General features: G+C 51.9%; 1 protein-coding gene and 1 long non-coding RNA gene across 2 annotated transcripts; one reads left to right on the top strand and one right to left on the bottom strand.

Moving 5' to 3' along the window:
* Nucleotides 1-2,353: 2,353 nt before the first annotated feature.
* On the bottom strand, nucleotides 2,354-15,257 carry LOC116661137. The gene is made up of 3 exons (XR_004316898.1): nucleotides 15,121-15,257; nucleotides 2,687-2,913; nucleotides 2,354-2,513 (listed from the first exon to the last, which is right to left on the bottom strand). It is a non-coding gene; the product is annotated as an uncharacterized LOC116661137 (long non-coding RNA).
* On the top strand, nucleotides 14,397-26,294 carry ANKK1 (ankyrin repeat and kinase domain containing 1). Its single transcript, XM_032472465.1, has 8 exons — nucleotides 14,397-14,668; nucleotides 19,206-19,500; nucleotides 20,633-20,784; nucleotides 21,049-21,098; nucleotides 21,722-21,877; nucleotides 22,551-22,669; nucleotides 23,330-23,573; nucleotides 24,280-26,294. The coding sequence occupies exons 1-8, from the start codon at nucleotides 14,487-14,489 to the stop codon at nucleotides 25,581-25,583; spliced, it is 2,502 nt and encodes an 833-aa protein (XP_032328356.1). The 5' UTR covers nucleotides 14,397-14,486; the 3' UTR covers nucleotides 25,584-26,294.

Genomic DNA, 26,294 nt, shown 5'->3' with positions numbered 1-26,294 from the left:
GTGGCCCTGCCTGGGGGTCCTGCCGGTCTTTTTTTATAGAGCTTCCCACCTCACTTCCAGCATCCCTTCCTGCTCTGCAGTGGCTGGACACCAGCAAACAAAAAGCCACATTCCCCAGACTCTCTTGTAAGCCATGGTTCTTGACGAGAACTAGATTCTGCCTACCTAACACCCTGCCTGACCTTCTGCTGTTTTCTGCCGGCAACATGCCAGAAGCATCAGGGTTCTCAACAGTGACATTTCAGCCTCCACTTTCCAGCTCTAACGTGGCAAGGGACAGCTGCAGTGGCGTCGGCGGTGGTGGCAGCCTCCCCAGGCCTGGCCCACCTCTGTGGAATGTGATCTAGAACTCAGTGGGTGGAGCGATGGGAGGTGGCTCCCCTGGCAGGGGGTTCTGTCGGATCCAGGGGAATCATTCCGGGAAGCGCCGCCTGGTACCTTCCTCCCCACCATGTAAGGATGTGGTGACACCCTATCCCTTAGATTGTTTTCTGCTTAATGTGCCAAAGCGGGAAGGGGGTATCTGTTTCTGCACTGAACTCTTACAAACACAGAAATATTTATTTCCCTAGCCCACCTTTGTCTCCCACCCCCATCCCCAAAAGGCACTTCTCCCTTACAATTGCCCCAAGTCCACTCAGAAACTGACAGGGTCACCACTGGACTCCAAGTCCCTAAGGAAAAAGTCCAGGAAGTGCCACTGCTCTTCCAATTTTCAGAACAATCACGTGACTGTTTAGGGGTGAGGCAGGACCTGCACGGTGTAGTGAATGCCAAGAATCTCAGACCAAAGTTCTAAAGACTTAGGGTCCTACCCTGCTAGCTGGCAGCTGTGTGACTTTGGCTAAATCTCTTGAACCTCTCTGAGCTTTTGGCTGCTGCTTTTGGAAAAGCTAGACAAATATCTGTCCAACCTAGCTCCAACATTGCTGTGAAGATTAAATGAAGTTCTGGAGGGAAAGGCACTAGGAGTTGCAAAGTGCTGCACAGATGTAAGAGATTTCCAGGCTCCATCCTGAGACTGAGGGCACTGACTCTGACGTCAATTGAGTTAAATTTGAGGGGCCTGGGAAAGGGTAAGCATGTGACCTTTAAGGAGTCAGAGCTTGGACATTTTCTGGGCCACGCAGGAAAGAAAGGAAATCTTCCTCCTGAGAGAGTTTGTTCAACAAGCCCAAACAAATGGTTCTTCACAAAGAGACAGAGCCCTTGGCTGAGATTAAGAATTTTGCTCCTGAAACCAAGACAGATAGTTGGTACTTTGAGGGGCCGGAGGGAAGTCAATAACCCTGAAGGTCTCACTCTGGGAACAGTGCACCACATGGGGCTGGAGAAAGCTCACTGGAGTACGTGGTGACGGTGCCACGGCACTGTCCCCGGGTGGCAGGCAAGTGACAGGCCACATTAGAGAGGATGGGACCTGCCCACTCAGTGCCATCCTGCAAACAAACACACTTCAAGAGGTGACTGAACTGCACAGGGATCTCTTAGGCTTGATGCTAAACACAACACAGAAGAAAATTAGAGGCTGCAAAATTTGCTGTTTTCGGAGAGAATTCAGTGGAGCTTTCAAAACGGAAAAGGGTGCCTATGTACATAACCAGCAGACTTGTCTCCTCTGATGTGAAGTTCAGGTGCCTCCTCATTCCAGGTTCTTGAAAATGGCTATTATACGTGTAATCTCTTCCCTGAAGAGTGGGGAGAGTCAAATTATATTATTATCTTTGCTTCAGAGAGCCTGCCAAGAGCAATCATCTCTCTGCTTTGAAGGAGGGGCTGGGTGCACCCGAGGAGTGTGCTCCTCTGGCAGGTGGAGAGAGATGTTTTACACCCCAGTGTCTCCATCTCTAGTGCGGAGCCCACCCTCCCTAGTCTGATCGCCTCCAACACACACTACCACACAGGGCTCCCAGGCAGCCTGGGGAAAACTGTCTACATGTTGAGGAAGGGGCTCATCTCCCTGTGCCAGGAGCCGCTAGCACCGTCCTAACCACCCTCGGGATCACGGCTTCTTCCAGGAAGGTGGTCTGCTGGGTCCACCGGCAGTGGGATTGTCCATCCTAAAGAGACATGACCGAGATGGAACTTAATAACCACCCCGAAGCCACAGCAGAGGTGCCAGGTCATGGGTGGTAAACAGCTGTCCTAGACTAGGAGGTGCCGGCGGTTCTAGTGGGAAGCCAGGCAGGATGGAGGTTAGATGCTGGGAGGAGGAAATGACCAGAAGAGGCAGGACATGTGGCAACCAGGTAGGATGTGCTATTGCAGGCACTTTCCTGAAGATGTGTTAGAACGAGAGCTTCCCAGCTTGGAGAACCGAGGGAAGACAGTACCACGTGAAGTGTGCTAAGACCAGATGACGTTTAATCCTCCATGATTTTGTCAGCAAAAAGTCTCATTTTCTAAATGCCTTGAAAATACGGGCGCTTCAGAAATCCCCATAAGAGGAGAGAGTAATTGGAGGTGAAGAAAACATTTACAAGTCATTCCTTTTCCCAAGGCGACTGCCCAGCCTGTAGAGAGAGAATAAATAAGTCACGTGTTGAGCATTCGTTCTGCGCCGGGCATTGTAACAAGTGTCTAAAGATTCGACCCATTTAAGCCTCACAAAGGCCCTGTGAGGTGGGCGTTATCTCCACTTTATGGGGAAGGAAACTAAGATGTAAAGACAATAAGTACTTCTTACCTGGGATCACATAGCAGGTAGGTTGAAGAGTCGGAATTTGACCCCAGCCTGGATTTTAAATCCTTCTGTGTGTAAAATAACATCTTCACTTGCTAAACGTGGCTTGAGGGAAAGTTACCTAGCTTCCCGGAGTCTCAGTTTCCTCTCTGTAAAATGGGAGCAACCATCCCTACCTCCAGAGTTCTTGGGTTTGGATAGAACATGTGTGCAGTGCCTGGAACAGATGACTGGAAAATAGAAGACATTTATTTAAGAGTGTCTGTTATTTTTAAGCCAAAAATGACCATGATCTCATCCTCTGCCCCCTCCCGCACTCACCAATCTGCCCACCCCTCTAGGTTAGCCATCTCAGCTGAGGCAAAAAGTTATGTGGCCCTTATGTTTGCCTTTCCCTCCAGCCTCTGCCTGGGGGCAAATAGGATCCCCTGAGACCCAGCTGCCGCCAGCCTCCCATGCTACCTCTGAGGCTGTGAGGTCTGCAGGCCCCACGCCTGGGTGTGGTGGGGTTCAGAGCAGGGCTCACCCCAGCGTGACGGGGCCTCCTTGCCTTCCAAGGCCTGAGACCAGGCTGCATTTACATCCGCAAGACCCAGTGTGCAGTTGGCTGGGAGCCCTCCTTATGCAGGAAGGGCCATGGGTGCTGGGATCAAGTCCCCAAAGCCTCCTCCCCCAAGCAGATGCTCCCTGTCACTTGCTATTTGACCTCAGTTTAGAATCAAGAGAACCTGTCGATTCCAAGGACTGTCCCTCCAGTACCCAGTCATCAGGGTATGGGTAATTCTTTTCTCCTTAAGCCCCAGTGTTGCAGAAAAGTGTGTTACAGCATCAGTTGTGACACCAACCTGGATCTGAGCACTCAGAGAGTTGGAGAACTCAGGTTTATTACCCAGCGGGCCCAGAGGAGTTAACGCTCCAAGCTCTGGACCCCGTCTGTAGGTTTACACAGGCTTTTATAGGCTGCCAGTTTACACTTTGCAACATCATATATAAATAAGGTATAACAAAAGTTGACTGATTAGGAACAAGATTTGTAGAAATGGACCAATCAGGAGAGAGACAAGTGGACCAATCAGGAGTGAGGGAAATGAACCAATCAGGTGTGAGAGAAATAACCTATCAGGAGTGAGCTCCATGCAAATGAAGCTCTACAAGTGGGCCAATCAGGAGTTAGCTCAGGAACCAATAGAATTTTAGGGAGAAGTTCCACTTTCCTAGAAGTAAGCCATTTTAGAGGCAAAGAGTGAGATAAAGCCGCTGGGCCAGGGAACCGGATGGTGCTGGCAGGAGAGTAGTGGCCCTGCCTGGGGATCCTGCCAGTCTTTTTATGGGGCTTCCCACCTCACCAGGGCTGCGGGCCGCACCCTCCCTGAGTGCCCTGGAAAGGAGGCAGTGGGTCAGAGCAGAACACAGGCGACAGCTCCCAGTCCTGCTGCTGTGTGCCCGTGAAGCACTGGGCTTCTGTGATCTGAAGCCTGCTGGACCTCTAATTTGATCTCAATTTCAAAAAGACAAAATGAAGAATGGGTTCTCCCTGGAGGCAGTCTGCCCCTTGGTCTGATTTTGCCCTGAGGCCAGGATCCGATTTCTGGTCTGGCTCAGGAAACGGGTTGGGGGAGGGCCCTCGGGTGCCAACAGAGCGTGGGAGTAGGGACTGCAGATGTACACTGCCAGCCACCCCAGCCTCGGGTCGGCCCAGGTCCGAAGCTGGGCTGCCCTCCCCGCAGGAGTGTGGCTGTCTGCCAGATGTGGTGATTCTGCTCAGCCTGAGCATCGCGCCTCCTGTCACTTGTCTGTCTTCAACTTCACATTTGTGCTTTTAATCTTCAACAGCTCCATCTGCTCATTCAGATCCCTCATGTCCCCTGGAGACACTGTCCACCCATACACACGCAGACATACAGAGACTTCATCTCTCAGCAGCCGAGAGGTGAATTTCCATTTAAAAACGGATGAGTTCACATGCAACAGGGATTTAGCCTAGATCAAAGGCATGGCAAGAGAGAGAGAAATGTTGGAATGGGTGATGAGGACAAAAGTTCCTAGAATGTCCAAGCTGAAAATAATTCAGGGGCCATCGAATCCAATATCTGCTTTATTGGAATCCATCTGATTTCATTTGCTAAATATAACTCACTGCTCAAAACTGTGTTGCCCAAGCCACCCTCCCCCATTTTACAAAGAAGAAAATTAAGACTCCAAAAGACCAGGTGAGCTACCCTCGATGTACGAGAACCCTCTGAACCAAGGTGCAGAGAAAGGCAGGGACCCAAGGGTGCCTCTGGGATGCAGCAAATGCAGTGGTTGGAGGGCAGGCATCGTGTGCATCCTGACACCTGGGTTCAAAGCCCAGCTTCACCTCTTATAATTACATACCTTCAGTTCCCTCATCTGTGAAGAGTCAGGGTCGGGGAGCTATGATGCTGACTGCAAAGGTTTGTGGTAAGGATTAAATGAGATGGTTTCTGAAAAGTTCTCAGCATCATGCTGGGCACACAGCAAGCCCTCAGGAAATGGTAGTCACCACCGCTGTCACTATATCAGAGTCAGCTGCTTCTGTAGATGTCCCCTGCCTGGCCAGCCACGTGTGCTCTTTTCCTGAGTTCTTAAATGTGAGGATTTGTATCAGGATTGGAAGGGTCTGGCTCTGCCAGAACGTGGGGGAGGGAGAAGGGTGCTTCCAAGTCCAGTGTTACCTGGGATGGAGACTGGCCTGCAGAAGTGGAAGGCTGGGCTGGCGAGGAGGGCTGGTGGGAATCAAGGTAGGGGTCGGGGATGCGCACAGGAGAGCAGCCGGGGTTGAGATGCATGTGCAATAGGATTAGACTTCTCTGAACTCTGCACTATGTTCTCAAGACTGGGGCAGGGGAGTGGGGAATAAGGAAAAGACAGGCAAGGGATTTGGTTAACTTGAATGACTGTAATAGCCTCCTTGCTGCTCTCCCTGTCTCACTCCGTCTTCTAAGCCAGCCTGCACATTGCAGCCAGGATAATCCTCTTAAACATCGCTTTCATTATGTGGTGTGCCTCTCAGGCATCTTCTCACAACTGCCTATGGGATAAAGGACAAACTCTTTCCCTGGTGTGCGTGCATGTGGGCGTCTGTCTGTGGGTGTGTGCTGGGCAGGATGTGTGCCCTCTGTGTGTGGGGGGGGGGAAGAGGGAGGTAAAGACGGAGGAAGGGCATAGAGCTTTTTCAGTTTTCTGAAATTTTGCTGATACATCACTCACATTATTTTGCTTAAACCATGGCAACATTTATACACATTCCTTATACTGGACATGAGTAAGAGCCATGACTCATATGTTTTAGGTACAATTTTAAATAAGCGTATCTATTGTTGTCCTTTACATGTTAACAAAATTTCACATGGCCTTTGCACATTACTCATCCAGTGTGATCTCCCTGAGCCTTAGAGTTGGCTTGATTTTAGGGTCTTATTGTGGTATTGTTACCAAACCAAAACTTGGGTCTGCTCACCTGCACTCAGCAAAGTCAATCTACTGACCCCGGATTGTGGTGACAAAGTGCAGCGTTTACTGTGGGGCACCAGGGCACCAAGCAAGGAATCCAGGCAGCTAGTGCTCAAAAGACCCTACCTCCCTGATGGCTTTCAGGGAAAGGTTTTTAAAGACAGGGTGAGGGAGGGTGGGTATTGGGTACATGATCAGCTTGTGGACATTCTTCTGATTAGTTGGTGATGAGGTAATCGGAGTCAACACCATCAACCCTCTGATTCCAACTGGCCTGGGGTCTGTGTGCCTGTGGGCAGCATGCAGTTAACTTCTTCCATCTGGTGGGGATGTCAGTATCCGCCAAACAGCTCAAAGGATATGGCTCAGAATATTATCTATCAATTATCTATATTATCAATGTATTATCTATTGCCCCCTTGAGGAAGAACTAAAGGTGCTCCACTTTGTTTAATGGCTGAATTATCATTATTTTGTCTTGCTTGACTTTTTTTAAAATAAAAATTGATTTTCTTTGTTTATGTTTTTAATTGAAAGTATAGTCAGTTACAACATGTCAATTTCTAGTGTACAGCATAATGTTTCGGTCATACAGATACATACGTATGTTTGTTTTCATGTTCTTTTTCATTATCGATTACTACAAGATATTGAATAGTTCTCTGTGCTATACAGAAGAATTTTTAAAAATCTATTTTATATATAGTAGCTAATATTTGCAAATCTTGAACTCCCAGTTTATCCCTTTCCACCCTCTTTCCCCACCAGTAACCATAAGTTTGTTTACTATGTCTGTGAGTCTGTTTCTGTTTTGTAGATAAGTTCATTAGTGTCTTCTTTTTTTCTTTTTTTTCTGTCTTGCCTGAATTGCTTTCCTTTCTGCATTTTCTCACTTCTCTGATTAAATTTATTCTTTGGAACTCAAGAAAGGTCTAGGAGGCTAAAGTTTTTCTATAGACAAGAGGCAGGTGGAGGACATGGCAGGGGGGTGGGGAGGTCTGTCCCGGGAAGGCCCCATAGGGTCCTGCTCGGTTACGGCACTGACCCAGGGTTTCACATCTTTGGGGTTCACTGTGGTGTTCCAGCACCTCACAGAAGCCAGAGGAAGATTTGCTGCGTGGCCTGGTGCCCCATCACACACTCTTTTCTCTTAGGCTAGCCCCTGCAGTGTGTCTTGTCTGCATCCTTCTGCTCATTCTCATCCTCTTGCTTCTGCTCCTGCTGATCCCCACTTAAAAGACCTCCTCCCCCTTCTTTAAACCCTCCACATCCTCAAAGCCCTGACATAATAAAAATGGCAGGTACCCATTATTACATACCAGGTGTCCGATCCTGCCTAGTGAGGCGGGTACTGAAATTATTTTCCCTTTACAGAAGAGGAAGCTGAGGCACGGAGGGGTCAAGCAAGCGGCGGAAGGTCTGCACCAGGTCCGTCCAGGCACACATGCATGCGCGCAAAGCCCTTTCCAGCCCACACTATCCGTCCTTCCTCTGAATTCCTGCCGTGGTGCACTGCCCTTTTAAATATTTAATTGTCATGTAATTCTTTTATGTGTCTTTATTATTTTTTTTCTCTACAACTAGAATTTAAGTTCCAGTTGAAGGACCTGGAAGATGTATTCTGTGAGAAGTCCTATGAATGAGAAAAAGAATTAGGCATAAACAGAAGATGTTAATAACCATACTCTAAGGCTCTGTCATCTGCAGGGCACGTCCTTGAGTGTGTGCTTGGCTCTGACCTCAAGAGTATGTGGGCGAGTCACCAGCAGAGACAGTGGCTTCCCTCTCAGTCGCAACGTTATCTGGTCTGGATCCCAAGCCGCTGGCTCCTTAGGAGTGCGAGGCAGCTGCCATGCTGCTCTCTCTCCTAATACCCACAGGACATGGAACAGGATGGTCCCCGCTGGTTTCCTCCGAGCAAATGTAGGCCAGAGAGCCTCATCCAAAGTCCCGCCCGACATCCTCGTGTCTCAAGCAGAGCCCTCAGCCCTCAGCCTGTTTCCTGTGACAGGGAAATAAAAGCCTCCCACAGGGAAGCACTTTAAACTTCTTTAAAGGGTTTTCATGTCCCTGTTCTCATTTCATGGGCACAATACCCCTGTCAGGTAGGTATTATGATTATTTCCCATCCAAGGCTCAGGAAAGAAGAGCCTAGAGAGTCAGTAGCTTGTCCAGAATTCCCCGAGGAAACCGTAGCTGGGCCAGGACCAGAAGCCAGCCTTCCCCTTGAACCTCGCTGCCCGCCGTCCCTCCCTGCCTCCCCTCAGGTTCATTGTCGGGCTCAAGCCACAGCCCAGTGCCTGAAACTGAGGGGAAAGTGAAACTCTAACCCTTCGAACGTTTTATCTGAAAGCACTGCTAATCCATCAGCAGTCTGTTAGGTAACAGCTGAAGTCCCCCTGCTGCCGAGGATTACCTTCCCATCTGATCCGCCAGACACATCCCAAGAGGCGTGAGGTGGCGGGAGGGAGGCTGGGGCGCTTTCTCTGTGAAATGGAGGTGCTCAGATTTCTGGATACTGCTGTCCTGTCTCAGACCAAGTATGTAGAACAGTGCAGCACATAATAGGTGCTCAGTAAATACTTGTTGCTTGAATAATTATACTTTATCAAGGGAAGGCATTAGGGGACTCTTACCAGGACCAGCCTAGGGTGAAGTCTGGCTACTCTCACCCACTTTAAACTTTCCATTCCCCTCTCCACCCCACAACTGGTGGTAATGGTTTGGGCTAAAATACTGCAGTAAACAACAGCGTCCATTTACTGAATCCCCTGGGATGAGCACTGGGCACTCACAGAAGACAGACACACAGTTTCTTCTCTCAAGGGGCACCAGGCCAAGGGAGAAGGGCAGACACATGGGGAATCACCTACCATTGGGCCTAGTGTGATGTTTATGGGACAGAGATAAGGCTTCTAGCCCAGCAAGGGACACAGGGGTGGGAGACACCTTCCTGGAAGAGGCTAGAAGGAAGTCGTTTCAAGGTTGGGCATGGGGCTGTGGGTAGAGAGAGAAGATGCTGGAGAAGGAATGAAACTCGGACTACATCCAGGGCTGGGTCAGGAGAATGTGCTCTGGTGCCCTCCTTCACTTTCCTGACCTGAAGACAGCTCCATTAGCCCCCCCGCCCATGCCCTGCCACCGGAGCAGATTCTCCATCACCAGGCCAAGGAAATGGGACGTCTCTTACCCTTTTGAATTTCAAGGCAAAAAAGACCCATGACTCTCTTCAGTTACCTGTTCCAACATTATTCAATGCTACCACCTGGAGGCGCCCCTTGGCTCTTGTTCAGACCAGTCCGGGTTTCTGTGGACAGCCAGCCCTTGCACTCCATGCCCACCCCCACTTATACCTGGAAAGGAGTTGACGCTTCAGTTTTCATCCTCAGTAAGTCATCTCCTTCACTTCAAATCGCCCCTGATTTAGTGCTCCCAGAACCAACCACCACTCCTTTCTCTTCGTGGTACCCCTAGTTAACTCCTCCAGGAGAGAGAGGATAGCTTAGAGCTGGGTGAATTCCAGAGGACTCTCTTTTCCCAACCCCAGACTCCAGCTGCTTGACACCCTAAGTGCCAGTTTTCCATACTCCATACTCCATCCAAGTTTACCAGCACACATATATCCGTTTCCCTCTCACTGGTGGAAAAGGGCTTTTGACAGTCTCAGGGACACATTGCTTTCTTCCCAGCCCAAAGAAGCAGAGACAAAGAGACATCCCCACTGCAACTATGTAATCCTGAAATTTCTCCAGAAGCCAAATGTGATGAAGCCAATACAGACCTTTCTAAGGCAAAGCTTCCAGAGATATCCTTCAGCCTCAAGGCAAAGTCCTGGTGAGTGTAATATTAGTCAAAGCCCTGCCTTCAGTGCATCTCACCAGCCTTATCATTTTCCATTCCCACCAGCAACATATGAGGGATTCTCGCCTGCATTTTTTTTAAATTTTAGTCTATCTCATAGGCGTGTAGTGACATCTCATTGTGGTTTCAATTTGCATTTCCTTAATGACTAGTGCTAACATTTTTTGATGCATTTATTTGCCATCTGTATATCCTCTTCATTGAAGCATCTGTTCACATCTTCTCTCCATTTTCTAATGGGAGAGCTTACTATTATTTTTTTTGTTACTGTTGAGTTTGGAGATTTCTTGGTATGTTCTAGAAAATTAGCACTTTATCAAATATGTGGTTTGCAAATATTTTCTCTTCATCTGCAGCTTGACTTTTCTTCCTCATCACAGGATCTTGCACACAGTGAAAGGTTTTAATTTTGAGTAAGTTCAATTTCTCAGTTTTCTTTTTGTGGAATCTGCGGGTGGTGTTAAGCCTAAGAACTTTGTGCCTAATCCTAGGTTCAGAAGATGTTCATCTGTCCTTCTCCCTAAAAGTTCTATAGTCTTATATTTTACGTTTAAGTCAATGTTCCACTTTGAGTTAATTTTTGGATAATGTGAGGTGTAGGTTGGTTCATTTTTTGCCTATGGCTGTTCATTGAGGGGTATTTTTGAAGGTGAACCCTTACCACAACTTTCTGAATTGAGTCTTCTATTATCATCCCATTTCACAGATGGAACCCAGAGAGCTTTGGTCATGTGACAAGGCCCAACTGCTGATAAGTGGAAGGAAGCAAGCTGTGGTTTGAACGCAGGTCTACCTGCCTCACGTGCTCTTGCATTTAAGCCCTGCTGCTGCTGCTTCATTCCATCCCGTTCTCTCTGGGAGAGTCTTGCTTCCTGGGCAGATGCCCCAGTTTCCTGAACACATTCCTTCATCCTGACCAACCTTGCCCTCACCTCGGTTCATGAGCTACCAGAGGTTAAGCCTGCCAGAATTCATCCAGGTGTCCTTCTGTGACACGTTGGCAGGGTGGAGAATGGGGACAGATTGGGGAATTTCCCTACATGCAAAGAGCTTGTCATTCCGGTCTGGGGAAAGGCTCACGTTGGATTGCAGCATCCTCCCGAGAACTGCAGAGCTAAACTACCAGTCCTCTGGTCTAGGGTGGCAGGCTCCCTCACCAGAATAATCACACACATATAAAATTCATTTAATAATTTCGAGTCCAGAAAATTTCCATCCCTGATCTGCTAAAATAAAATATATTGATAGAGTCAACAGGAAGGACTCAGAGCCTCTTGGAGCAAAATTCCTCAAAATTCCTATTGGTTAGAGCCTGTTTCTTGGTCTTTCTGGTGGGATCGGATCATGGTCAGACTATCCCACCCGGTTCATTCTCATCGTCACACCCCTTCCGGTTTGTGGGTAGGAGGGGGTCACACCCCTTCCAGTTCATGGGCGGGAGGGGCGGTGATGGCGGTGCTTTCCTATCCTGCTCCGTCCTCTCCACCCACCGGCTGTGGACCTCCCAGGCAGGCAGGACATAGGAGTGTCTGCACTCAGACCACTGGGAAGAAATCAGCAGCCTCTAGATTGACCTTGCTCTTTCCTGAACCTTTAAGCATCACCCTTATTAATGAGGGATCCCAGGACCTCTTCGCTTCTGTGACTTTATATTCCGGAATGGCCCATCTCCTTACTTCTCTCAGACTTTTCCCCAATTCTGATAGGCTCATGTCCTGGCCCAGCAGACAGTCTGTAAAGTAGACTTTAGAGAGACAAAGTGGGCAGCAGGAGCCAAGTCTGATGACTCCAGTTGCTAGAGGTAAATCATGTATCTGCTCTGCCAGATTCTTCAGAAGCCTCAGGAGTGCTTGAATCCTCAGCTTGGCTTTTTCAACAGGTAGGTCAATAGTAATACATCCTGGGTCCTTCATGACCCTCCAGCCACCCTGTAAAGAAATTCAGAGTAGTTTTATTCAGGAACCTGGCTGCCGGCCTCGCGCCCTGGGTGTCTTCTCCCGTGGGACGATTCTTGAGCATTCCTGCGATGGCTTCTGCAGAGAGCCAACGGCAGCTTCTGGTTTCTTGCTCTCCCTGGAGAGCCACTTCAGGTGTAACTGGGCCACGGGGAATTTCTTTAATGGATTCGGGCCATTCAGCCCTGGCACTTCCCCCAGCTCACTGGTCAGAGCTTGTTGAAGGTCAGAGCCAGAGTCAACCTTCCTCAGGGCCAGTGGGCCACCTTCCCAGCCTCCATGCTCACCCACTCAGTGGAAGGTGAGAAACATCTCTGTGGTCTCATATTCCTGACCATAGCATCTTCTGCCATCTTCTAAACATTCCTGGGGGAGCGTTTGAGACTTATCTGGGGCAGGCAGGACTGCTCCGGGGCAGTCAGTTCTCCTGCTCCCTGTCTTGCTCCAACCAAAGCAAGCCAGGGGCTTCCCTCTGACATTGTCTTTGCGGTATGTCTCTTGCTCAGGAGGCAGTATCTTTCCCCTCCATCCTCTTCCAAGGAGCAGGATCTTGTTCCTTCCTTTCCCCCTTATCTTCTAAAGGCTACTCCTTACTCCTTTTATGCCCAACCCTTTCCACGGGGACCAAAGATACTTCGGTTTGAATCTCAGCTCCTGCTTACTAGCTGTGTGGCCATTCACTACATACTGTCTTCGAGACCAGTCCCTCATCCCTTACAAAGAGGGAGACATTAACCTAGTAACATTATTATGGACTTGAACAAGACCACATCTATAAAGTGTACACAGTAGGCAAAGGAACCACTGGTCCTGGGACAAAATTAATGCTTGATATTGGCAACTGTCTCTGGACCAATCTTCAGTCCTTACTCTGCCCACCAGCATTCATCTTGGGGGTTCGCACGTGAATTGTTATCGGAAGAGCAAGTTCTCCAGCTCCCACCTGGGGTCCCTGCTCACCTGTCATGCCCATGCTGTTCCCTAGGAGTCTGGTAGGAGTCATGGATGAATGCCTCCACAGGTTAGGGCCAGAGGCAAGGCATGCTTTCCTCTGGTAGGAGGGCTCCTCAAACTTGAGGATGGTCACTCCGGGGGTTCCCTGTGGATTTCATCCACCTGCCCAGCTACTGGTGAGAAGTGACTTTCCTGCACTGTCTTGTGACAGTTCCTTTAGTAGCACCTGCCCTGGAAGGGCCACCTGTTCAGGCACTGATAATTTTCCCTGCTCTGTGGGTCTCTTAGATGAGAGGGCAGCTCCATGGACCAAGGACCCGGAGGCACCCCCCCAACACTAGCCGCCCACCTGGCTTAGCACCAGGAAGCTTTCCTGCCTCCTCACTTGTATCCCCAGACATGGACCAAGGGACCTCCCACAGTGGCTGCCAGGAAAGAGGAAGGAAGCAGTGAGTCCGGAGAAAGGAAAGGGAGGCCCCCTAGATGCGCTACCCTGGGACACCTCCCTTCCCTTTGCCATTGGCTGACTTCACCCACCAGGACAGCTTCCCAGCAGCCACATTTGCTCTGCAGGTACATTTTCTCTCCCCTCTTGCCCCAAGTCTGCATTGATCCCTCGGCCAGACTCCTCTACGGCCCCAACACTGCCCTGCGGTCATCCCCTCTCAGGCTGCACCTCCTCCCAGCAGACAGGGCCCTGGTCATGCCCTAGTGGTTCCTTGAGCCTCATCTCTGGCCCCTGGCAACAAGCACCCCCAGTAACTGGGCCAAGGAGCTCACCTCCCCATGGTCATCCCCAGACCGGGTGTGCTGACCCTTCTGAGGCTGGGGCCGAGAGCAGTGCCAGGAAGGGGAGTGCCCTGCAGACGGGTGTCCAGCCTCTCACCCCACGGGTCCTGCTGACCCCTCCTTGGTGACCTTTAGAACGCGGAGACTGATTGACAGAGAAACAAACAAAAAGCCAACAACAGCTTTAAGCCAGTCAGGCCAACAGAGTCAGCCCAGAAGATCCCCATTACAACTTGTTTACTCCGTACTTGCTATGGAGGGGTGGCTTCCAGGCTCCCCCACGCCACCACGGAGACGCCTCGCACAACCTCGAACCTTGCATAAACTTGTAAGTTGCATGAATAAGTGAATCCGCTTCCACTTTGAACTAAATCAAAGGGGGCCGACCTCTCTGGCCAGATTCCTGCTTCCAAATTCGGAACGACTTCCTCTCCCAGCACCTGCCCAGGCTCAAGGGCTGAGAGCTGGGGGTGGGGGGTTGGAAATCGCGGGCTGAGACTGAGGAAGGATGCTGGGGCGGGGCGGGGTCTCTTGGGATGCTGTGGAGGAATGTTCCCTCTTCCAGCTCCAAGCCCCCATCGCTGCCGGGGGCCTCAGGGCTCAGGTTGGGTTTTCCCCGCCCCTGCGGGGCAGGACCCGCTCCTCCTTGCGCGGAAGGAGGGAGGGCCGCCTGCCTCCCCATCCCTACCCTCCTGGGACCTGCGGAGCAGGAAGCGGCGGCTGCAGCCGCGCAGGGAGCGCGCGGAGCCTGGAGGGGCCGGGCCGACCCCATGGCCGCGAGCGTGGAGCAGCGGCTGGGCAGCCTCCCCGTCTTCACCCGCGACGACTTCGAGGGCGACTGGCGCCGAGTGGCGAGCGGCGGCTTCGGCCAGGTGTTCCAGGCCCGGCACAAGCGCTGGCGGACAGAGCATGCCATCAAGTGCCCCGCCTGCCTCCTGCCTGACGCCACCAGGTACCTCCCCACTCCTTTCACGGAGGGGAAACCGAAGCCTGGGAAGCTTCTGAGGGAGGGGCGGCCGGGTTGAGGCTGAGGATCGTCCTCTTAGAGTTTATAAGCTCTGTCCAGTGGCCTGAGCTCCCCAGGCACGGCTGTTTCCGTCTCTGAAATACCCTTGGCCCTATGTGTGGAATCAAACCTGTTTGTGAAATCCACCGAGGTCAAAGGTGAGCAGGAACTACCCTGCAGAGATGCCTTTGTTCCATCCGACCTCCCAGACTGTTCCCACCTCCTATTTTCCAGCACCTCCTTCCTCCTGGGTGTCAGCCTGGTGAGGACTGTTCCCTAAGGCCTTCTGCCACCCTCTACCCCGCCCCAAACTCGCAGGCCAGGCAGCGCTGGGCTTGCTGAGGGGCTGTGCCGCTGGGCTCAGGGATGCTCAGTGACCTGGGGGGAACCTCACTCACCCTTCCCCTGGCTGGCTGATGTGGCCCCGGGGCAGCCATTGCAGGCTGCAGCGGGTGCAGGAGACGTCTGCTGGCCTGAGAGCCTGTCCAGCCACTCGCCGGCCCTCACACAGGCCCTGCTGGCAGGTCAAGTCTGGGATGCTGAAGTCTCTGTCCTTGTTTTTCTCTCTGACTCCTCCCAAGTCCTGTCCCAAGCACGATGGCCACTCCTTGGCATGCTTCATTTACCTCCTACTACCTTTTTCCTACTACTCTGCCTTCCCATTGAGATGAGGCTCCCGTCTCATTCCCACCACATTTGCTGATACTTGGTGTCTGGCTGGCCCAGAGAAACAAAGGGTCCACTAGAATGTCTATTTCTTGAGAGCAGGATCTGGCTCTGTTTTGTTCACTGCTCTGTCCTCAGTGCCTGGCACGTAATTGGTGTTCATGTTCGTTCAATGAGGTTGTTGATAATTAATAAATAGACTATGAAAAAAGGCCCAGGTTTGGAGAGAAAGACTGTGAGTTCACTTTTGTACATGTGGAGTTTTAGGCGCCTTTAAACAGCCGAGAAGGATTTTCCAGGAGGCTTCAGAGTAAAGCACTGAGCTAACAATACAGAAATGTGTGAGTCATTTGTTTTAGGTGGTCACTGAAGCTAGGACGTCGATGACGTTCATTCATTTTAAGCACTGAGTGAACAAAGCAAAGTTCCTTCCCGCATGGAGTTTATAATCTAATGGAGGAAGACAGACAAACGAACAAACCAACAAACAAATATTTTTATCCATATCCCTTACAACCATTTGACATTTTCCTTGATTAAAATTCCTAAGAGGAGAGTTGAATAGTCTGATCTTCCAAAGTAACATTTGATCTGGAAATACTAACGTGTGGGCTTTCCCTTCTCCAAATGGCAAGATTTTATTTACAATGCTTCTCTGTTGTCCAGAAAGTAAAAAATGCTGTTACAATTTCAGTGCAACTGGTGGCCACAGATGACTGACTTACCAGTCACAGCTCTCCAGGCTACAGCAAGAGTCTAACACGAAAACTTAACAAAGCTTATAACTTTTGGGGGGTGAAGTCCCCAAGCTTGCTGGTGGATTTCCAAGAGGGACTAAATGGAGGAAGGCAGAATGTCACAATCACTATTCTTTGGCTCTTCGGTTGGGTGGGTGTCCTGGAATTTGTACCAGAGCTACCTTATAAAAACAAAAACCAAAACACTGCTACCAAATCTATTTGAGCAGTCCAGCCAATAAACACCAGTAAAGCAAGGTGTGGTTATTTTGCAGGTTAGTTGGGGTCTTAATCATCTGTCTTCATCATCTGTTTCTTTCTCTTTTCACCTTTCCCACTTTATTCCTCCCCTTCATCCTCATCATCTTCATCTTCATCAACTTCTCCAACACATCCAAATTCTTCCTCTCCCCTAACTTCATCTTCATCATCTTTCCTTTCTACATCTTCTCTTCCATTATGTTCATCATCAGACTCTTCCTCCTCACCATCCTCTTCCTCCTCCTTGTCCTCATCTTCTTCCTCCTCCTCTTCTGGGAGGGATAAGGATGGTTGGAGTTGGAATAGGGTTGCTATTTTCTATAGCCTTGAAGTCCTTACTAATTAGGTACCACTTGAGAAAAGAGATTTGAAGCAAAGAAAGAGCAAACCATGTGGCTCTCTTAGGCTCTCTTAGTGGTCTAGGCAGAGGGAAGAGCACGTGCAAAGGCCCTGAGGTGGGAATAGCCTTGACACGATGGAGGAAGAACTAGAGCTCCTTCCGGCAGGAAGGGAGTCAGGGAGGGAGTGATGAGTAGGGGATGAGATCAGCGATCTATGCCTAGGGGCAGGGCAGGCAGGGCCACATAGGCCAGTGTAAGAGCTTCGGCTCTTACTGTGAATGAGAAGAGAAACACTAGGTGGTCCTGAGCAGAACAGTGACGTGCACTGATTGATATTTTGAGAGTATCACTCTGGCTGCCGGTGGAGGAAAAGAGACAGAAGTAAAGAAGACAATTGGGAGGCTTGGGCCAAGATGCCAGTAGACAGAGGTGGTGACGTGTGGCCGGATTCTTGCTATGTTTTGAAGGTAGAGCTGACAGGATGCACCAAGGGAAGGAGAGGAAGCGAGGAGTCAAGGATAACATCAAGACCTTTGAAGGCTAGAAGGATGGAGGCCCCACTCACTGGGATGTGGAAGGCTGAAGGAGGAGCAGGATTGAGGGGAGAATGGAGAGTTCAGCTTTAGGATGCATTAAATGCTGAATACCCAGTTGGAGATTCTGAGACTGCCTAGAGACAGAGCACAGAGTGAGGGGAGGAAAGAAGAGGGCCTGGGACTGGGCCCGCTGGTCCAGCAACAGAATGGGAACCTGTGAAGGAACCATAAACGAACTAACCCTAAGCCAAGAACTGGAAATTGTTAGTAGGCTATAGTGATGTGGGGGGTCATTGGTGACTTTACTAACAGCTGTTCAGTGGAGTATTGAGACCAGAAACCAGATGGAAGGGGGTGGTGGGAGATGAGGAAAAGAGAGAGGCAATGGATGCAGCAAATGCTTTCAAGAAGTCTGGGTGTCAAGGGTTAATTGTGCAAATTACTGTTGTTCCCATTTTACAGTTAAGAAACTGAGGCCCGGTGAGTTTGCTTGTTCAGGGTTATGCAGGAAAATAAGTGGTGAAAACAGAATTTGAAATCAGAGCAGTGCAATCCCAGATCCCTTGCTTTTTCTACTTCATGACACAGGTCTTCTCAGTTCCTGTGAACTCAAAAGGACAAAAGGAGACAGATTTAAAAAAATATCAGAGCAGGAAGGAGATCCCTTGAACGGTAAAGAAAGTAAAAGATGGGGGTATTGCTCAGTGGTACAGCGTGTGCTTAGCATGCATGAGGTCCTGAGTTCAATCCCCAGTACCTCCATTAAAAAATAAATAAGCCTAATTACCTTCCCCCCCAAAAGTAAAAAATAAATAAAATAAACTCAACTGTATTTTAAAAAAATAAACAGTAGAGAAGTAAATAAGAGAACAGCAGAAACCTGGACTAGCCCACCCGTCCAGATGTGAGGGAGAGCAGGGGTTTTTTCCTAGAGGTCAAGAATCTCTGGCTTGCTTCCCAGGGAGGTCCTGTGAGCACATTTCCAGCAGCCTCTGACTGCATGGCCAATGCAGCTTTGCAAATACTTTGCTTTTTAAAAATGTCATTTCTCCTTAACCTTCATCCCCGCAGTCCCCGAGCAACCCCTAACAATTTGCATATTTACTGTTCCGTGGGCAGGTACAGTGAAAGGAGTGAAAGGTTTGCAAATGCCTATTTTGTAAGGCTTTCCCGTAAGTCTTGACTTCTGTTCAGTTCCACAAGGATGTGTTGTGCTGTGCATGGCCATGTGCTGTGGGGAGGACAAAGATGGATAATTAAAGTTCATCTCTAAAGTGGAATACCATGCAGCCACTACAGAGCTCGCTTTGGGAGAATAAGGACGTAGGATGCTCCACTAACAGGGAACAGCAGGTCATAAAACAGCCCACACTATGTGATGGCGAGGGGGAGAGAAGAAAGGAATGAAAGGGGGGGAGAAAATGTATTGAAATGTGTTGGGAAAGAATATACTAAATGATGAACAGAGGCCAGCTCTGGAAGGTTGGATTACTGAAGATCTAACTTTCTTTTCTATTTCCTAGATTTTTCTACAAGATACATGTATTACTTTCATAATCAAAATGGCAATAAATGATATTTTAAAACAGAAGTAGGAGGCATGCCATTGGTTCTCCAGGGGCTTGCAATCTCCTGGGGGAGATAGACTTACAGACAAGTAGCCAGAATAAACGGTAGGCTTTTTGTGGCCACTTCTATAGAATGGGTTCCCTCTTAAATTTACAGATTCATCTACTTCCTGACTCGTTGCTGGGGCCATCTGGACCCTCATGCATCGCCTGAGCATCTTTTCATGCCTCTTTCCTCCTCCACTGCCTTGCAAGCTCCCGAGGCTTCTCTGGGTCTGCACAGCCTGGCATCAAGCCTAGTTTGTGTGTTCTGCTAGTTGCTCTTGTAACTAAAGGGTCACCTCCTTCCATCTCGTGCTCCCGCCCCTCCATAGCTCCGAGGTGAACTGCCTCATTGAAGAAGCAGCCAAAATGGAGAAGATCAAGTTTCAGCACATCGTGGCCATCTATGGGGTATGCAAGCAGCCCCTGGGTATTGTGATGGAGTTCATGGCCAACGGCTCCCTGGAGAAGATGCTGCCCACCCACAGCCTCTGCTGGCAGCTCAAGTTCCACATCATCCATGAGACCAGCCTGGCCATGAACTTCCTCCACAGCATTAAGCCACCTCTGCTCCACCTGGACCTCAAGCCAGGCAACATCCTCCTGGACAGCCACATGCATGTCAAGGTAAGGTCCCTGGTGAACCTCTCTGCCCCTTTTACTCCAGAGTCTTCTCCTGATGAGCAAGATTATCCACCTGCCTGACTGACCTGTCAGGAGTTTTAAGCAGCTCCCTTCATGGACAAATACTACAGGCAGGGATCACACCTAAAGCAGATTGGAATTTGGTGCATGAAACTGGGTATCAGGATGCCTGCAATAACCCTCTTTGGATCTCAGTCTTTCATTGCTAGAGTGGGTAGAATAACCCCAGTCCCTCCCATTCTTTGCTTCAAACGAGGATGCATGTAAAGGATGAGATGATTCTTTAAAAAGGTCACAATGGCCATTTTTTCAGTTCCTATAAAACACGTCACACTTTTATTTCTGCCCCAGGACCTTTGCACATTCTGTTCTCACTGCCAAGAACAGTGTTCCCCCACTCCCTCTAGCAAAGGCCTACTCATCATTCAGCTCTCAGCTTAAACAGCACCTCCTCAGGGAGGTTTTCCCTGATCCACCCCTACAAGCCCCTGTTATACACCTTCACTGTACCTCTGTCTCTCCACGTGGCTAACCCCAGTTGTAAGTGGATAGCCATTTGTGAAACTTTTTCATTAGTGACTATATTTGAATAAGCACTTAGGAGAGCCATAGGTGCAAAGACCTGTCCTCAGTGCCTGGCCTAGTTGGCACTCAGTGAATTGTCAGTCAGTGTCTGAATGAATCAATGGATGGAAGCAAAGTGCGGGATAACAGACATGGCATAAGTGCTTCGGGGCTCACGGCAGTGGGGTGAACGGAAGCTCACCGAAGCTGGCAGCTCTCTCCACAGTCCTCTGGGTAATGGCTGCACCAACCACGTGCTACACCAGGCACGGTTCTGAGTGCTTTTTGCCTGTTTCCTCATTTCATGTTCATAGTAGCACTAGGACCTAAGTACCCATATTTTCCCATTTTATAGATGAGGCAATTGAGGCTCTGAGAAGATAACTAACTTGTCCAAGTTCATTGTGTCGTATGGGGTAGCCCCAGGAGAGAGCTCACGCTCTCAATGGCAACACTAGACTGGAAATGAAGACAGGGCAGGGATGAGAAGTCCAGGCAGTTTTCTGGAGGCCAGACTGTCTTGCCCCGCCCACCTCTGGCTTCCTCCCAGGTTTCAGACTTCGGCCTGTCCAAGTGGATGGAACAGTCGACCCGGATACAATACATCAAGAGGTCAGCTCTGCAGGGCACGCTGAGCTACATCCCCCCTGAGATGTTCCTGGAGACTAACAAGGGCCCGGGGCCCAAATACGATGTGTACAGGTGAGGAGGAGGCTGGGCTCCCTGCCACACACCCAGGAAGTAGCTTGTTGTCAACCCTCTGCCTGGACTTCACCGGCCCAGAAGGCAGGGCAGGACAGGGATGAGGTCTGGCCCCTCCCTGCCCACGTGGGAGGAGGAGGGATGGAGGGCGGCTCTGGCTGGAGAGGCTTTAACCTGGGATTGTGTGGTCCGTGGGACCCCCCTGGCTGGGGTGACCGTGCATATCCGAGAAAGTCACTCAGGGTTACTGTCCCCTGTATGCAGCTTTGGGATTGTCATCTGGGAGCTCCTCACGCAGAAGAAACCGTACTCAGGTAACAGGTGACGGTGGCACTGTCAGGTGGGGTCCTGGAAGGGGCTGTGGGAGGGCGGGGGCTCGTGGGGGTGGGGCAGGTGGCAGTTTGTGTTGGGAGCCACACTGTTCTTTCAGGAGTCCTGTCCTCACCCCCCTCATCCTTCCTCCCCTAGACTTTCTAGAGCTCACGTGACAGTGAAAGGCAGGGCAAACCTCAGCCCAAGCCACGCTTTCTGCCTCTAATTCCTTGGCTTCCAAGCGCTCTTTCCTGCCTCTTCCACCCCTAGCCCTGCCACGCAGGTGCCAGGTAAACAGATTGTCAGGGAACTTGGATAACCTAGTGAAGTTCAAAGTAAAGCCTGTAACTAGTCCAGCTGCTCAGTCCTGCCGCCTTGGGACAGCAAAGGCCCGCAGTGAGGGGCGTGGCCCGTCGTGGCCTGGGAGGGCCTGGAGCTGGACCAGAGACCCAGCTGCTTAAGTCTGAACCTCAAGCCGGCCTGTAGTTTAACCCTTAACTCACCGTGCATTTATGAAGCCCCTGCTGTGTGCCCTGCCCTGTCAGGATCCTCAGAGCCCCCGCCTCCTGCCCAGCCCCTCCGCCCCTGTCCCCCAGCACCACACAGCCTGGGTTTCCCGTCACAGGTTTCAACATGATGCCCATTATCATCCGAGTGGCCGCAGGTGTGCGGCCATCCCTGCAGCCTGCCTCCGATGAGTGGCCGGGTGAAGTCCAGCAGGTGGTGGACCTCATGAGGCGCTGCTGGGACCAGGACCCCAAGAAGAGGCCTTGGTTTTCAGGTTTTCATCAGCCTGGCCTACACAAGGACTGGGGAGCAGGGTGGGGCGGGGATGCTGGCGGGCCTGGAGAGATGACTGAAGCCCCAAGCCACTCCTGAGAGCTCTGCAGGGAGGGCCCTGATGGCACTGGGGCAGATTCTGCATCACAGTTCCGGGGGATGGCCCGTGGGGCCAGGGAACTGCAGTCCAGGCTCTTCGGGTTAGTGTAGACCCCTCTGGGAGGTAGAGGAGAAAACCCTCATTGTCTGAAGGCATCCAGGCCTGGCTCTGCTGCTTCTGGGTCTCCAGTTAGCTGCAGTGTCCTCATTGTGAAATGCTCCCAGACCATGAGATCACAGGATGGATGGACCCTGAGGTCATCCCCTCCTTCAGGGATTATGTAAACGCACATATACTTGTAAACGTGAGTGTCTTAGAGATCGCCTAGCCCTGCCCCCTCATTCTACTGAAAAGGTCTGACCCTCAAAGGGTCAACGACTTGCCAGATGTGGCCCCACTGAGCCAAGGCTGGGACCCAGCTCGCTTCCCTCCTGGTGCGCATGTGCGGATGGCCCCGAGCCCCGGGATGGGCTTTGGGACGGAGGACCCAGGACATGGTAGGGTATTTAAAACGGGGAAGGAACTGCTGGCCAGCCTGTCACTTCTTTTGCTCTCTCTCTGCTTCGTGGAGCAGACGTCACAGTCGAGACAGACATGCTGCTGTCCCTGCTCCAGAGCGCTGTGGCCGACCCGGAGAGCGAGGCCCTGGCCAGGAAGGTGTCCTGCACACGGCGCCTGCGCGGGCCCCGGGAGGTGAGTGGGGGCGGGGCCCGCTCTCTGGCAGGCGCTGAGGATGCGCGCACAGGCGTGCTCTCCTCGCAGGCCGCCTGGCCGAGGGGCAGGTGGGGACCGGAGCCAGTTCAGCCTCCGCGGGCCAAGCCAGGCAGCCACTCGGGGACACCTTTTCCTGATTTGCTCAAAGGTAGTCTAAGGGCTGGTGTTAGCTGAGAGCCTCTGAGAAGGACATGCCTTCCCTTTCATGTGTGGGATGAAACAGAGCGGGTCCTGCGGAGGGAGACCGCGGCTCTCCCGGGCTCCCCTAGGCTCTCCCACCGTGGGTGTCAGCCAGCATCATCCCTGCTCTCTGGTCCTTAGCCTCACCTGGGGGCCAGCCATGGGCTAGCGTGTGGCTCCCAACTAAACTCATGGAGCCCCCCTGCCTTCCCTGTGGCCCATGGGGAACTCAAGGCCCTGGGCCCCCTCTTTCTGGGAGGGTATCCCCTGCGCAGGGTTTTCCTCTAGACACAGCTGGTGGCAGAGGTGAGAGAGGAGAGGGTCTCCGAGGATGGGGTGGGCTGGGAGTCCTGACAGGTGGCAGAGAGTGCCGGAGAGAGGGGAGGTGTGGAGGACGGCACAGACCAGAACTACCCTGCCCATCTGATCTCCCCTCCACATCTGCTTCCGCCTCCCCAGGTCAGTGAGGAGGTCGGTCAGGAGCTAACAGACAGCAGTGAGTCCCAAACACACAGCTGGAATCAGAGAACCCACAGCGAGGAGAAAGTGGAATCAACCCCTATCCTTTCCGCAGCCTCCCTGGCCCGCCCTCTTCCCCAGGCCCGTCACAAATCAGGAGTCCAGGTGTCCCTTTCCCGGCGGTTAGCCCTGTGTTCCAGAAATGCACATGCCCTTGGGGGTCCTGGCTTTGCTTCCCCTTCAGGTCTGTGCTCTTTTGAGGCCGGACTCCTCCCTTCCTGGCCTGAGGGATCGGGGAGCATCAGTTTCCAACCCCAGCTGCATAATTAGAATTACTTGGGGAATGAAAAAAATACACGTTGCCTGAGCCACCCTAGAAAAATTCAATCAGAGTCTCTGGGGGTTTGGCCTGGGCAGTGATTTTCATCTGTTTGTTGTTCTGTTTTGGAAATTGTTGCTTTTAATTCTAATGTACCACTGGGAAGAGCCGGAGGAAGTGGGTCCTTAATGACCTCAGGAGGAGTTCAGATCTCAGAGCTTCACCACAAATTGATCTTCAATTTGCATTTATTTACTTTGTGCCAAGCGCTCCTCTGGAAGTTCTCACCTACGTGATTTGTCCTCCCAGTGGTGGCGTGAGGTGGGCATTGTTCGTGTCCCCTTTACAGATCAGGATCTGGAGGCTTAAAGAGGCAGAGGGCACATGATGCTAAGGGGTGGAGTCAGAATTTGCACCCCAGCCTCTTTCTTCCTCATCTGTACGTGAAGATGCCAGAGACTCAGCTCTCTAGGACAGTGGGGCCCACGTAGAGATCTGGGGTATCGAGAAAGACATTGCCTTCCTCCTATGTCTTGGTTCTGGATGGTACTTCCAGGAGGCAGGGGGATGGCCAGGATGACATCTGGACAGGTCAGAGGTCCTTTTCTCAATCTCATCTTCCTCCCAGCAGGCTCAGCAGACTACTTGAAGCAAGTCCTGCATCTCTCAGACAGTGAGAGCCTGGTCCCAAGTGATGAGCAGCTGCACTTATGCCAGAACAAGGTCACCCCTCTCCACTTCCTGGTGGCGCAGGGCAGCCTGGAGCAGGTGAGGCTGCTGCTGGCCCACGAGGTCGATGTGGACTGCCAGACAGCCTGCGGCTACACGCCCCTCCTCATCGCCACCCAGGATCAGCAGCCCGACCTCTGTGCCCTGCTCCTGGAGCATGGCGCCGACGCCAACCTGGAGGATGAGGACGGCTGGGCCCTGCTGCACTTTGCGGCCCAGAATGGGGATGACCGCACCGCTCGTCTGCTCCTGGACCACGGGGCCTGTGTGGACGCCCAGGAGCACAAGGGGTGGACCCCACTCCACCTGGCTGTGCAGAACAACTTTGAGAATGTGTCACGGTTTCTGGCCTCCCGTCAGGCTGACCCCAACCTGAGTGAAGCTGAGGGCAAGACCCCTCTCCATGTGGCTGCCTACTTTGGCCACGTCAAGCTGATTAAGCTGCTGACGGCCCAGGGGGCCGAGTTGGATGCTAGGCAGAGAAACCTGAGGACACCACTGCACCTGGCGGTGGAGCAAGGCAAAGTGAGGGCCATCCAACACCTGTTAAAGAGCGGGGCAGCCCCCAATGCCCTTGACCAGAGCGGCTACAGCCCACTGCACATCGCGGCTGCCAGGGGCAAATACCTCATCTGCAAGATGCTGCTCAGGTACGGGGCCAGCCTTGAGCTGCCAACCCAGCAGGGCTGGACAGCCCTGCATCTAGCAGCCTACAAGGGCCACCTGGAGATCATCCACCTGCTGGCTGAGAGCTGCGCGGACGTGGGGGCTCCCGGAGGCATGAGCTGGACTCCCCTGCACCTGGCTGCTCGCCATGGGGTGGAGGGGGTGGTGTCAGTACTCCTGCAATGTGGGGCTGACCCCAATGCTGCCGAGCAGTCAGGCTGGACACCCCTTCACCTGGCGGTCCAGAGGGGTGCCTTCCTGTGTGTCACCAACCTCCTGGAGCGCCAGGCCGATGTGCATGCCCGCAACAAAGTGGGCTGGACACCTGCCCACATGGCTGCCCTCAGGGGCAATATGGCCATCCTCAGAGTGCTGATTAAGGCCGGTGCCCGGCTGGACACCCAGGACGGGGTGGACTGCACCCCCCTGCAGCTGGCCTTCCGGAGCCAAAAGCAGGGCATTGTCACCTTCCTAGAGGACAAGGATCCCTCGCTGGCCATTCTGGGCAGGGCTGAGCCTGGAGCCCAGACGGAAGTTTAGACAACCTGGGGTCTCCTGGGGGAAGTGCAGCTGGGCTTCTGGCAGGGCCCCTTTCTTGTACTTGCCACCTTGCCACCTTGAGAGGAGACAGGAACCTGATCTCCTGAGTGATGGAGGGCCAGGAAGGGGGCCACTGAGATTGTAGCTAGGGAGGGGTCCCCTTACCTTTCAGCTCCTCCTCCGTGTGCATCTCCAGCAGACCCCTGGCCTCCTCCTCCTGCACCTGGACCCCAGCCCCCAAGTGAGTTCCTTCTTTATTCCCAAGGCTCCTGGCAACTTTAGCCACTTGCTCCTGAGCTCACAGGGGCCCTTGCATCCTAGAAACCCTCTCTGAAATCGGAGGGAGGCACAGAGGAGAAGGAATTGTTCCCTCCCAGCTCATGTCTGCGTGACTTGCCCCCTGGGTGGTGGAAGGGGGGCGTTGCTCAGGGCTGCCAGGCGCGTGTGCTTTGTGCATGGCCAGGAGGAAATGTTTGGAGGAAATTTCCACTTCCCATTGAAAGCCCCAGCCAGGCCCCTGCGACTACACTGACCACCTTCCTGGTGGCCCTGGTCCCAGTGCCTGGGTCTGCCCCCCAGTCTCTTACGGAGGAGGAAAGGATCTGCTCCAACTGCCCACGAGTGATCCTACATGGGACCTTTGGTCCTCGGTCCCCCTGTCCCACCCTTTGCTGTGCCAGGCCAGGTTTCAAACCCCAATGTCAATAAAGC

Source organism: Camelus ferus, chromosome 33, assembly GCF_009834535.1.
Source record: "Camelus ferus isolate YT-003-E chromosome 33, BCGSAC_Cfer_1.0, whole genome shotgun sequence".
NCBI lineage: Eukaryota > Metazoa > Chordata > Mammalia > Artiodactyla > Camelidae > Camelus > Camelus ferus.
Note: the sequence above shows the minus strand (reverse complement) of the source record. Positions and strands in the feature narration are given on the sequence as shown.